At 45.4% G+C, this 14,171-nt stretch overlaps 1 protein-coding gene across 4 annotated transcripts in view; it reads left to right on the forward strand.

Moving 5' to 3' along the window:
• The window catches only part of ARHGAP32 (Rho GTPase activating protein 32), a 139,754-nt gene that overhangs the window by 36,166 nt on the left and 89,417 nt on the right, over positions 1-14,171 (forward strand). For 3 of the 4 annotated variants that reach the window (XM_065697384.1, XM_065697381.1, XM_065697383.1), the window contains exons 3-5: positions 7,706-7,797; positions 8,780-8,821; positions 9,193-9,277. In XM_065697384.1, the coding sequence (XP_065553456.1) occupies positions 7,706-7,797; positions 8,780-8,821; positions 9,193-9,277 (219 nt within the window). The remainder of the gene's footprint in view (positions 1-7,705; positions 7,798-8,779; positions 8,822-9,192; positions 9,278-14,171) is intronic. The other variant, XM_065697382.1, reaches the window with a different exon arrangement.

A 14,171-nucleotide genomic window follows, 5' to 3' on the forward strand; every position in this document is an offset into this window, starting at 1 on the left:
TGTGTCAGGTCAGTTTTGTTCTGAGATCAGCAGCTGATAGTAGATAAGGGAAAGTACCATGGCTCCGGAAGGTAATAAAGGCGTTTTAATGAGACCTCGATACATCACTGTTAAATCTGGGACATGAGTGAGGAGAAAACTATTTTTAAATGCAGTTTATAAAAGCGTGTGGAAATGAGTGAATTGCAAAGGTTTAAAGAGAGATTTCACTCTCCTTAGCACAGGGTTCTTTTCTTGTTCTTCCTGCGGCACTTAGCCCAATGCAAGGGACCTTAGCGCTCATCCAGTTCAGACAATGCAGTGGAGACGGACTTTAGATCTTTTCTTCACTGAGATGCTCCGGCAGTTGGCTTCTGGCTCTAAATCTCTGCATTTCCTGAATGCCATGGAAAACGTTCCCTTAAAACAGTTCCGTGCAGTTCTGGTCTGGCCTTGCACCTATATTCCATTTTCAAGCCCCATCACTTGTTTTCCTTGTTCTTGCTGCAGAAATGAAATGGTTTTCCCCCTTATTAGGCTTTTGGCAAGGTGTTCTGTTGTCCTGCATGGTTCTTTCTCTCCCTCTTGGTTAGAGAGTTGTTTTATTTCCCAGGCTAACTCCCAGCATGAAGCTTGTCCCTGAGAATCTCGGAAAACTGGGACAATCACTGAATTGGAAGCACATTGGCTTCCATTTGGGCTCTCTAATTAAATGAGTTCAATTAAACCAGAATGGATCCCATCTTTTTGGCAGTAAATATTAATTTATAGCAATCATTTAATTTTCAGTGGTGGTGCTATAGAAGGGATTGTTTCTGGTGGCATTTACTCACTTTACACTGCACAGCGTTGATCCAGGAGAAAAGTAATACGTTTTCTCTATTTCTGGTTTAAATCTGTGTGGTTACACCATTTAGCCAAGAAGGAATGAGTTGGAATTTGGGAAGGCTGGATCAGTAACGTTGTTGTTCCCCATGATCATGACTTTATGCCCCCTTCTGCGTATTTATCCATCTCAAAGTGAATCCGAGGCACATCAGTGAAGTGTTTGGGGCATGGATTTATGCACCTCCACTAGGAATTCTTTTATGGTCATACGGGATAACGGCAGTTACAGAGATAAAGATGGCACTGGAGTGTAATGGCTCGTGTCTGGAATGCTCCCAGCCAAATTCCATAAGTGTAGGTAGATGTCATCATGTATTAATGAACACGAAGCACTTAGGGCTGGATTTACTAAGGCATTAGGGAGCCTGAGCGCTTCACTTTGTCACGCTGTGAGTAAACCACTGGGCTCAGTGGTGTGCATACTCTAGGTAGCAGCTTTTGTGAATGAGCAGCGTGCATTTCTTGGGGTGTAGATGGTAGAATTTGAGGTTCAGTGTCAGACAGTTCCATATCCCAGTATCCATTACCATTATCTGCCTGTTGGTGCCAGTATGGTGATGCTGTTGTGATGAGTCACACTGCTGGAAGCTCAGAGAGGCACCATGAGATGAGCTCTGAAGACAGGAGCACGTTGTCATGACCCTCCACCCCTTTTCCTCCTACCTTATTCCAAAGATGGTCTCTTTTTAGTAATGTTTTGTTGTACTAATAGGAGAAAAGCCGTATTTATGGGCAGCGTGCTTCTTTGGGAGATAAGACTCATCATTTATTTATCAGGCAATCACTTTTCCCTACTCCCAGCTGCTTGACAATAAGATGGAGCATCCAGGATAGGAAAGGAGTCTCTTCTAACTCAAGTGCTTGCTTTTGTTGGGGGGGGGGGGTTTGGTTTGGTTTGAAATCATTGATTCTTAGTTACCATAATGCAAGGAAGGATGGAACCGCTCTTGAAGGGTTGTCAGTAGTTTCCTTATCTATCCCCTTCTGTTCCCCAAGAGTCAAGCCAGACATGTCATATATTCATAGAATCATAGAATCATAGAATGGTTAGGGTTGGAAAGGACCTCGCCTTGCTTAATGTTGTAGGCATGAATTGTTTGTCCCTAATTCAGCCTTCTTTATTATAAGGTGATGAATTACTCCCTGAAAGCACTGATTAATCTTTAGCCTGGTTTATTTCTTTTAAATCCAAGTGTTGTGCTCATTGGATGTGCTATTTGCTGGGGCTTTTTCCTCACATTTGTTTTGTAGGCTCTACAGAAGCCATAGGGAGGACACCTTCCACTAGACCAGGTTGCTCCAAGCCCCATCCACTGTGGGATTCCATTTAACCAAAGCTGTTGTTTCACATGTGAGCTGGAGATGGTTTTACCAGGAGGTGAATAGTTAAGCATTTGTTCTTTGTACATTCCAGTCTGATCCTTTAAACTATGGTAAATGGATGCCCTGGTCTAACTCCTTTACAATGCTGAGGCTCAGGAATGAGAGGTTTCTCTTCATTTGCCAGCTCATGGCAATGCTTAGAAATGTTTTTCTTCTTATTCCCCCCTTTTTTGGAGGGGAAAAGCTGGGTATAGAAAAAGTACATCCTGTGTGGTCTTTGGAAAGAGTAGAACTCCCTGTTAACTGTGCCACGCAGCGAGTACTGCCTACAACAACCCAGCATTGACAGGGAAATGTGGAAAATGGCATTAAAAGTCCTAAGCTCAGAAAATGATACACATGAAAGTGTCTTCTTTATTGAATGCAGATTTCTTAGGCCCAGGATTAAGGATGTGCATTGCCAGTATTCAGAGTTTCCCTACTGGAAGCACTTGCCAGTTTTTCACTGGCTTTCCTCTATCCCATTTCTCATTTACTGTGAGCTTTTAAAGGCATCTCTGGCTGGGTAGCTGCTTCCCTGCATTGCACAGTCCCTGAACTGAGAGCTAAATGAAGAACTCAGTGCTGCCTCTAATGAATGACTCCAGCCATTGTGGCCTGGAGCTATCCCTGCACATGGTCCTACTGCTTTCTTATATATCAGAAAGGATGCATCTCTTAACTTTGCAATAGGGATCAAGACATTTGCACTGCATAAGGAGCTAAGTGATGGCTTCACACTGACTAAAGAATACCTGTATAAAATGTAAAAGGTCCCACTATTTCTCATTGTGCCTTCTGGTGGATCTCGAAGCTGTTTACTTGCTGTGATCACAGTATGTTTGGACCCTCGAAGTGATGCCTTGCTGCAGCTCTTGCAAACGTGGATGGGTACCCAGGCCCCTCGGGCATGAGGAGTGGAGCTTGTCCTTGGCTGCAAGCTTTGGTACTGCTCTGAGTGGTTATTCAATGTGCCAGTGCTGCACTCTGCTGACCACGCCGTGAACAGCGCAGATCTTCATACCTAAGGTGCTCCATTAGGAAAAGCGCTTGGAAAGGGGGTGGTTATTTTACTTTTTGACTTCTTCAGTAAAGCTTCTGTAGTACCATGGGCAGATAGCTCTGTTTCAGCTGAGACTGATGGACCTGGAGACACTCAAGACCAGGCTGGACGTGGTTCTGAGCAACCTGATGTAGTTGAAGATGTCCCTGCTCGTTGCAGGGGGGCTGCCCTAGATGAGCTTTGAAGGCCTCTCCCAACCCAAACCATTCTATGATTCCATAACCCAGATGCAATTGCTTCTTCATCTTAAATGTGTCCAAATGTCTGAAGGAGCTCTGAAAAATGTAGCTGAAATGTGTTAAAGTGTCACAAACACCCTGGATGAAAATGCTTAGGAAGATTCATTTGCACCACTGAATGAATCAATGGGAAGTGCTAATATGGAGAACTTGGCAAACGTTTGCGGTTCTGTCATCTTGCCTCTGTATCTCAGACGGTTTTGGGTGACAGTTGCATCTTCTTCAATGACCAAACTTTTCTGCTGTTTGCTAAAGTGACCCAGTTGCAGCCTCGTGTGCTTGATATGTTCTCATCCTTTTCAGAGAATCAGGGAATCAGCCAGGGTGGAAAAGCCCTTTAAGCACATCCAGTCCAACCGTTCCCCATCACTGCCAAGGCCACCACTGACCCATGGCACTGAGGGCTTCACCTCTATGGTGTGTGAACACTTCCAGGGACAGTGACCGCAGCACTGCCCTGGGCAGCCTGTTCCACTGTATGTGAGTGGCTGTGGAGGATGAAGCTGAGCTGAACCATCTTTCTCCTTTTACTGTGCTAACTCTTGAGCAGTAAGGGTCAAAGCAGGACGGTGCTGATGAAGCCATCATCTGTGACCCGTGATGAGGGGACGGTTCCTTCTTGATGTTGCCAAGCTCTGCAGAGAGGTTGATGCTGAGCCAGCTTGGTGTAGCTGGTTGGTACCCAAGGTCTGGAGTAGCTGTCGACGTCCTTGTGCATAGACACCCACTTCAGATAGGCAGCTGTGTAGTTCAGTCCACCCTCTTGCTCAGGTTAAGTAGACTATTGCCACAAAGTCATGTCTTACTGAACCAGCGTTTCTCCAGTGAAGAAGTAAAGCTGTAACAGAGCTTTGGGGTTTCTGATGATGGGGTTTTTTCCCTTCTTTTTTTTTGTTTTTTATCTCTCCTCCAGGAAAATGGAGGGGAAATGAAGATGATGTAAAGGAAAGACTGTCATAGAAACCAACCAGCTCAGCCATTTCTAGAAACAAGGCCATGTGCTGAAAGCATCCAGAGCAGTCTGGTCCCTCCAAGCTGGTTTCAGTGAGAGATTGGTGGTAGGAAGGTGCATAAAGGCCAAGGCCAAATTGGATGGGGCTTGGAGCAACCTGCTCTAGTGGAACATGTCCCTGACCATGGCAGGGGGTTGGAACTGGATGGGCTTTCAGGTCTCTTCCAACCCAGACCAATCTGAGATACTATGAAAGTCAACTAACTGAGTTCTCGATCAAGTCCTAATGTGTTGACTAAGTCTCAAGACAGAGCAGCTTGGCTCAGCAGTGGCATTAAGCTGTGAAGACTGGGCAAGCTCATTTGCCTAAACAGATTTGCTCTGTACTTCCTGGCTTTCCACAGACCAGCGCTGCATGGAAAGCAGGGAAGTGAGGAGCAGTCGCTGAGGCTGGTGAGCTGATTTTCAGATGTGAATAACCCAGCTGTTTCAAAGTGATTTAAAACATGAAACCACTGTGACACAGAGCACAAAAGATGACAAATCTCATTTGGAGAGGTTTGTATTTTGGGAGGAGGGGACAGTTTACATGCCAGGTTTTGGATCAGAACAGGTACAGACTAGTAGGGAATAAAGTGCTTTTATCTAGCTTCATATCTTTGGCTTAAATAGAAAGTAGTTGCAGTTTCCTTTGGAGTAACATGGTTTCTAAATGGCAGTGAGTTTCTTTTTTGCTTACCTGTCTATCCACCCTGTTTTTTCTGGGGTTAATACCTCCTACTAAAGAGTTTAGCTTGCACAAGATCACCATTGTGTCCCGTTTCCCTCAGCTGTGAGACTTGAGAGAGATTGTCACCCTGCAGCAGAGTCAGAGAGCTCAGATCTACTTGGAAAAGCAACTCAAGTGAATTACTGTGTTGCATCTCATTGTAGTCCATTGAAACGGATACTTGGTGGTAATGGGAGACAGACCGCTCCTTCCAGCAGGGTTTGGACGTAACCGAACTGGGAAGAAGAGGATAATGCAACTTCTTCAAAGAGAGATGCTGGCATTTCACTCTGCTGGAGGTGTGAGTTTTGCCTACGCTGCTTTGAGTCAGATCCAGGAGAGTCTCTACCCACTGCTGCAAACTGGCTTAAAGCCCACATTTTTCTGTCAGAGTTGTTTATCCATTTTTATATCCCACCAGCTTCTAGTGCTGAGGGAGGAGAAAAACTCTTCTTCTTCCTACAGAAATTCTGTTCCTTAGAAAACTAAGGCAAGCACATCCAGCTTTGCCTGAAAGCAGCTTGCAGGGATGGCATGTTTATTACTGTCCTTAGTTATCTGCTTAGGTAGAAAGACCTGTCAGGTTTATTACATTGGTGATCCCCTTAACGTTACAGTTCACAAGGAGACTCTCAAGTGCCCTGTTCCATACTGGAATAATCGTGTGCTTAGTTAGCCAGCCCAGGGAGGTTTCTGTAGAGGCATAAATACTTCTTTAAGGGTATATTGCTTGCAGTGCACGGTCTGTACAGTGGTGGGACAGTGGAGCTGAAGGGCTGTGAATGGCACAACTGGGAGAGTGAGTGTCCTGGCTTCAGATTTATTTAGGAATGTTGGAAAGGGGGAGCAGTAGTGCTGTAGAGAACAGGAATTTGTCAGGGTGCAGAGAAGATGCTCTTCTCGCGGCCTGTGTAAGCCGCAGTGATGGTTGAATGAATGCAACCAGGATCATCCCACATTCCCTGTGTCAAGGGAGGAATAGATCCTGCCACAACACAGTTTCTTCTGTCCTCATCTGTTGCCTGAAGTGTGTGAACTGGACCCCAGTGTATCTGTGGTGACTGTGAAAGCATCCTCAGGTAGAAAGCACAGTTGGAGCTGTGCACGCCAGGAGCTGAGAGACATGAATCCCTTCCTGTTGAGGTAATGAATTAATGAATCTAGACAATATTCAATTAATGAATCTAGACAGTATTCAATTAATGAACCTAGACAGTATTCAATTAATGAATATAGACACAGGGAATGATTTTGAGTCATTTGCTGCAGCTATTTCTGATGTGGTGAAGCATGTGGAAATGTGACCTGTGTCCAGCTAAGAGGAAAGCTTCTGGGGTAGGGATAAGAAAGATTCCCCCATTGTTCATCCCATATGTGGGCTGCTGGCTGGAACTGTAGTTGTCTGACTCTGAAGTTTTGGGGTGAGGACCGAGTTGTTTCCATATTTTACATGTATTCTGTTGCATGCAGCAGCTTTTGGACTGAGCATCTCTGTTCAGAGATCTTTGGTGGGCCAGGTTAGAAGCATCGGTACTGATGTGGATCAGGGAGGTCATCTCTGCTCCCAAGGGATCTGATGTAATACTTTTTCATTGCAGGCCTGTAGGGGAAGAAATACTGAGGTGCCTTTCTTCCACATAATTGGTTGTGTAAAGCAGAAAAAAGCTCCTTCAACCAATGTCACCCTCATCACTAATGACTGCCTCTGGCCAACATCAGGGACTGTGTTTTTCTCCTCCCATTTGATCACTGCTCTCTTCATAAGAGCCTCACCTAAACCCCTTGACTCCTCTAGAGCTCAGGGCCCGGTGCAGCACAGCAGGAACAGGAGTGTTTCAGAGCCCCTGGGGTGGTGAATGCAGCTGGAGGAGGGAGAGGATGGGGAAGCATGACAGAACAATTGAGAAGAGGGAGTTTGCAGTTCTGTCCTCCTGAAAGTCAACCAATTTCAGTGATTAAGGAACTTTAATATGCACTTACACCAATAGCTTCAAACACCTCCTTTAAATGTTCACCTCCCACATCTAAGCAGCTCTGTCATTAACTTGATTTCCCAGTGTGTGAGCTCTCCAGCTTCTTCCAGTGCCTGTGCTTGAATCCAAGTGTTCGGAAAAGCAGGTACTCATGAGGAGTCTGAGGATGGAGTTTAGGGATGGATGTCTGACTCCTACCTCTGAAAACCTCTTTAGACACCAGCAGCAGCAATGAATGAAGTCCTGGCACTTGCAGTTATTACTGAGAATTGGGAAGGTTCTGCAGCAGGGTGCTGGAAAAGATGATCCCCTCCTAGATCCTAATCCCGAGGTTCCCTTTTCCTCTTTCAAAGGGCAGAAGTGCAACTTGTAGCACATACATTTTAGCTGCGTTTGTAAAAATACGGGCTTAGCAGGCAGCAAGCCATAGCATGCCATCAGATTTGAAGTTCCTTGTTGTTTCTTCCTCCTGTTCTGCAGGCAAGAGGTGCGGATATTCCCGACATTCCAGGGGAGCTGGCGCTCCGGACCTGCGGCAGCACAGCCAGTATGAAAGTGAAGAATGTGAAAAAGTAAGAGCAGTGTCCTTTGATTTTCCTGTCCTTGCTTGGCTTCTCTTTCTGATATCCCAGCGAGGGCATTTGGGAACGATTTGGGGTAATACCTTCCTCAGAGCCACCAAGATCCGTGTGAAACCAAGTAAATTAGAGCCGATGGAGTCTAAAAGTGGGGATGTGAGAGGCTTTGGTGGCTGTCCCCCCTGTTTGTGGCCATAGAAGCAAAGCCTCTTAGAGTTTTGAACTTACACATTTTCTTCCTATTTAGTAAAATAACTTAAAAACACACATTAAAAAAACCTGAAGATGGTCCCAGGCAATGTGTCAGTGAGAGAATCTTCCCTCTCTTCCCATGCTCTGGGAAGCTAAACCAGGACAAATGGGTGGCCTAGATATATTTTTTCTCTTTCCCTTTCTTTGCGTTCTGCCCTGTACATCTTCATCTGAATGGGGTTTGCACAGTTTTAGGGGTATTTTTTCTTCTCTGATCTCCCAGATTTATTTCTCCATGGTCTCGCACTGTCCTTCTCTCTCATTCTCCCCCAGAGAATATAAAGCAATTGATTCTGCTTGCAGCTAAGGTTTCAAACCTCTAACCTGCAAAGGGGATCAGCAGCAATCAATATGTCTTTGCTATGAATGCTGACTGGAGGACCACAACTCCCCAGCATCGATTGCTCTGTGCCTTCAGCTCACCTCTCTGATGCTGTAAGGGAAATGGCTCTTTGTTCTAGTGCTGAGCAGCCAGCTGCTGCATCTCACTTCCCACTTATATTCCCGTGGGAAGAGAGAGCTAGATAATGACAATCTCATTGGCTCACCACCAGCAATATCTATAGGAGTCTATAATAGCTTCAGCAGGAGCGAGAGCATGTTGCAGAGCCAGAGGATCTCCCCGTCAGCCCTCACTGTAAATGGAGACACTTGGAAATAATTATGGCTCACTTTGGAATTTGAAAAAGGCAAAGGATAAATAGCGTTTGTTCTGCACCCTCAGATACATCAACCCGGGACTGATGGGCTGTGATGCCTTTCACAGGTAAAGCTCTACTTTCCTATGTGTCTCGTGTAAGGCTGTGTATTTGCACTGCACAAAAGCTTTTGTAAAGATAGAGCAGCTTGTCCCTGTGCCTGTCCTTCAAGATGGGGGCTTTGGTGTGGATGAGCTGCCACACAGTGCTTTAAGGATGCTGTGGTAAAAGCCACTTTGCACTTTAGTTTTCCTTTCTCACTCGATTCCTTTCTCCACTCTTTTGGTGCATCACATCAACAAATCCCTCTGTTCCCTTGGCTTTTGGATGCGAAAGTGGGAAGTGTTATTTTCTATTAGTAACTGCATTTTGGAATGGTACTTGATGCTTGGTTCGCTGATTTGCATCTATCTGATGGGGTGCTTTTGATGTGCTTCAGGTTATCCTTTACAAAGGGTCACTTCCCGAAGATGGCTGAATGTGCACATTTCCATTATGAAAACGTGGATTTCGGCAACATCCAGGTGAGTTTCCGGCTTCTTTTATATAGAAAACATCCCTGGGTTTGACTGCCAACTAACCTGCTGGGGAAGCCAGAGGAGGGACCTCCACTAAGGTTGGTTTAGCTTGTTGTTTAGTAATGAGAAGTTAAAGCAATAGGGTCTCTTGCTGTGGGCTTGCTTCCATGTACTGGGCCAGCATCTTCACGTGTTGCCACCCCTTTGAGGCTGGAGTGGTGTTATTTCCACTGGATTTGACTGAGGTCACTGAAGACTGCATCAAACACTCATGTTGGAGTCATCTCGATAACTGCATGCATGATTTTACGTGTGTGTGTCATTAACCAGCTGTGTGGATGTATTTATGTGAATAGAAATCATTCCATTTTGTCCCTTCTCTTCAAGTTATCTTGGCTCTGCATTGTGCGGCAGAATCCAAGCAATTGTTAGTCAGCCTGAGTTGCACTTCTGGAAGTGGGATCCATCCATCAGAAGCACTTTTTGCTGGGCAGTAATGGGGAGGGCTGAGTACCAAGAATCACAGCTGGTTTCTCCTGAACAGGGCACATCTTGCTCTGCACTTAGAGAAGCAGGGATGCCTCCAGCGTCTGCCAGCCTTGGAGCCAAAAAGAGGTTACAACCTTTTCATTTGTAAGACGTTTCCTGGACTAGAGAGTGAATTATTTAGAGCCTTTCATGTTTCTGTACTCGACAGGTCTGCAAGCAGAGTTACGCATCCGATCTTTCTGTCTCTATGAAATTCCAACTGAGAAGGAGTTTGGGTCCTAGTTGGGGGTTTTATCTACTACTGTTCACATTTAGTGGCTCTAAGTAGGTCCATTCTATTGAGCATAGGCTGGCAGACACACATACACAGGCAAAGCAACTGAGGCAAAATGGAGATGACACCAGCATAAGAGCTCAGTTCTCAGGAGGTCACTGGAAGCTGCTGACACAAACAGGAGCAGTCCTCAGTTTTCTGGAGCAAAACTGTGTTTCTTTATTTGCAGCGTATAGGAACAGGTTGGCTACTCCGTGTGTCTGGTTTTGGTCTCCTGGTAGTTTTCTGATTTGGCACCATTACTTTTTCACTCATCTTGGAAAGAAGTTTGCTGTTGGAGTAGGTGTCAAGCAGGTATCTGTATCCATACAGATCTCTCTTGCATCGCAAGTTTTCCTTTCCATCATTCAGAGATACAAGCAAGCTACAGAGAGATCACAACCCTTGCATGGCACCAGGATTTGAAGCATTTTAAAGGCAAAGTGTGGTTGTGTATGCTAGGGGGGGGGGATCTGTGCTCTGTTTCCACCACTCCTACCTCTGAAAAATCATATACACTTCACTATTTAGGTACCTAAAGCAAAGCATATGCTTAGATAAGGTGAATGAGGCTCTGAGTACTGGCTCTGTGCCTCTCGTCCCTTTCTTTTTCTAAGCAAGATTTCTGTAATGACCATTTGATACGCATAAAAATATCCTAAGAACAGAGCTTTGCTCCTGAAATGCAAGAAGTGTAGGACATTACAGTATTTCCTTAGTAGCAGAACAGTGTTAAGGGTAAAATAAATGCAAGCTATTAATATAACAGCAGTATTAGTCTACAGGTTTCAAAATAGGTTCATCTAGGGCTCATATGTGTGAATCAGAAGGCATTCATTGGTGGCTCCTTGGTGCTAAGAAGGGAACCAGAGAATAGCAGTAGGCTGAAGTGACTTGTAAGTGACAGCTTGGCACCTAATAGTGAGCTGCCAAGTTGCATCTGAGGGGTAGTGGGTGGAAACTCCTTTCAAACTCTCTTCAGTGTTCAAGATGTGCAGAGTTGCAGTGCAGCATTAGCAGGTATTGTGTAATGCTGCCTTTTAAGAGCCTGGCTGGATTTCAGCTTGTTTTGTAACTGTTGATGTCACTTCGAAGATGGGCTCATGGCGCAATCGGTATTAATATCCTGGCTCCTCACCTCATGAGCTCATTCTAAATTAACTTTCGGAGATGTGTGAAATAGGATTTGTTCTCTTCTTACCCTAGCACCGTGCTAACAAAACTGGGTGCTTCTGGGGATGCTTTTTCTTCGCAGAAATGTGCTGCTCTCCTGCTTTCTATGTGCTTTAACCTTGTTTGCTTCTGGCCAGTGAGGCACATGTTGCATAGGCAGGAAATTGCTGGTTTACCATGCACAGGTAGTTGATGTCCAAGCTGTAGTTATAGGAGAGGCTTTACAGATTGCATCAGTGCCTGAAATTCAGTGCTGTTTTGCTGAAATACCTTCAATTTCTTACTGCAGTGAGTTTTTAAGGCTACATCGATTTTTAATCTTAGAATGAAAAATCACTGCATAATAGATTTCTCTTGACATTGATTTCATCTTAACATTCTCTTAACATATCTAACATTGGATTAATGTGTAAGAATCCCATTAGCAGGAGCAGAACTGTGGTTGAGCTCCACTGTGATCTGGGTCTCCCAAACATCATGCCTTGATGATCTTAAAGGTCTTTCCCAACCTGGTTGATTCTGTGTGAGGCCATGGCTGGATTGGCATCACTCAGCATCAGTTACGTCAGTTCTGTTGCTTTCCTTCCCTCTAAGCTCTGCTGCCTTCACACAGGGCTTAGCTAAAACCTCTCAGTGATGCCTTTCCCTCTCTGGAACATCAAAAGTCAATACACAAAGCACTGAGGTTTGGAGTCCTCAACATCTCTACCAGCTCTTACATTAAGGCAGAAAGGATCATGATGCCTTTAACTTCATGAGTGCCTAAGTCATCCTAATGTAAAATAAGTTCATAATCAGCTTCTAAGGCAGCTTATTAAATTAAGCACAATTTTTGGGTCTCAGAGTTGCCTTCTTAGGGGCTTGAGTTGTTCCAGTATGAAGCTGAGGTACAGCATAGCATCTTCCTGGCAGGATTTGAGTTGGAGTGGAACCCTCAGCCAACCTGATGGCCCGTTCCAGGTTTTGGGCTGTAGCTGTAGAGCTGTTGAGGTGAACTCATTCACACGGGATTTGGGTATCTCAGTGCAGCATTTGTGTCATGTAGTTTCACTGCCTTTCATCAGTGAGCTTTAGGCCTAATATGTAGGAATGGAACTATTTCAACACCTCCCCGTGTCGCTAAGTTACACAGAGTATAGTGATTGTCCCCCCAGTGTGGTGCAAATGTGATTGTGTTTTCCTTAGTGCTGTGTGCCATTCATGTTAACAGGAAAAATAGAGATTGGGTATTGTGTAACATCTGTACTTCCTGCCAGCAATACTTTGTTCTACCCTTGAAAGAATTAAGACTTCAGCTTTGAGTAGGTTTGAGTAATAGAATATGGGGAACTGATCAGCTCCCTGCTTCCCAGGTAATATTCCTTGCTGCCTGAAAAGCAGATTGCTAAAGGCAAAGTGCTGTTAGGCATTCCAGCACTGGTCATGGATTCAACCCCTTCAGACAACAGGTCTCTTGTCTCTCTGTGTAGCTGCCTTCTAAAAATAACCCCATCGGAACAGGATGGGATCACGGGGCATGAAAGATCCTTTGCCTCTCCTTATCTGTTAAACTTTGGCATTGCAAGTGGTAGGAGCATGTTATCAGCCGTAAAGGAAGTATTTGATCCAGAATCACTTCCGCCTGCGGAGGCATCGGCTGCCAGGAATGCTGCCAGGAATTCCTGTTCCCAGCTCAGCAGTATTGTTTGCTGCTGAGTGCCTTTGGCAAGCTGCAGCTTTCCAGCCAAGATGATGCTCTGCCTTGCAGTGGGGGCTGTGGTTCCTGCCTGTCACCGCGTTTTGCTGTTGCATCTTCAGAGGGAAGAGCAGCTCCGTTCTTCTCGTGCCTTCTGCCAGCAAAGCCTGTTGAGAAGGGATTTTTCAGGGTTGTCTTCTTTTGGTTTGCCTTTTTGTTGAATGCCGTTCCAGGGAAGGGGGTGCAGAGGGAAGCGTGCTTGGGAAGGTGTCTCTGTTAGTTATACAGTCATTTTCCGGAGGTGGATTGCAAAGGAAACACAGGTGGTAAAGCCTGACCAGGTGCCCTCCTCAGGAGTGAGCTGGGGTAGTTTCAGATGTTTGTGCCACAGCTAAAAGCAGTTCTCTGCACAGATCAACCAGAAAGAGCAGGAGCAGAGGGGTGCTGCTGGTCTGTGTGTGAAGTCAGGCAGCTTAGCTCGATCCCCTTCCAGCAGTCGTTTCAAAGCAAGGCTGCTCGCTACCTTCAGTGTAGGAGGGTTTCTTCATTCCGCAGCTCTTCTGTGGGCACGGTGGCTCTCAGTGTCTCGGCAGTCATGAGCAGCTCCAGGCTGTAATACCTTTGCAAAGTGTTCTAAGAGGAAAACGCCATAGAATCACAGAGTGGTTTCGGTTGGAAGGGACCTTAAAGCTCATCCAGTTCCACCTTCCACTAGACCAAGCTTTGATGTATTCTGCTGCGTTGTGTTCCCCTTCTTTAGATGGATACCTCCCTCCTGTTCCCTGTCTTTTCTATATGGTTTCTTTACTATTGCCTTCTACAGGGGCAGGGGGAGATGTTGCAAGGGCTGCTTTAAGGACATGGGTATATCAACCCAGCTATGTTCATAGTGTAGGTGGAAACTGCTCCTATTAAATTAATAATTCCAGCCACAATTCCCTGAAAGCTGGCGCAGTCTCCTGCCAAGATTTAGAGTCTCTAGGCCAAGCTTCCTGATGCCAAAAAAGTCAGGAAAATATTTGAGTTAAGTTCACCTCAGTTTGTGGATCCTTCTGTTTCCTGCTCTTGCATCCAACTTTGCCACGAACTCCTCAGGAATATTCCTCCCTGGAACGAGATCGGACCTGTGACATTCCAGCTTGCTTGGTTTTCTTCCAGGGAAGTGGGGGAGAAATCCAGCACGGGTGTTCCAGTGGAAGGGTAACTTCAAGTGGATGGAGGATCTCTCATGGAGCTTTATGGTTGCCTCT

Source organism: Lathamus discolor, chromosome 17 (assembly GCF_037157495.1).
Source record: "Lathamus discolor isolate bLatDis1 chromosome 17, bLatDis1.hap1, whole genome shotgun sequence".
In the NCBI taxonomy this organism is placed as follows: domain Eukaryota; kingdom Metazoa; phylum Chordata; class Aves; order Psittaciformes; family Psittacidae; genus Lathamus; species Lathamus discolor.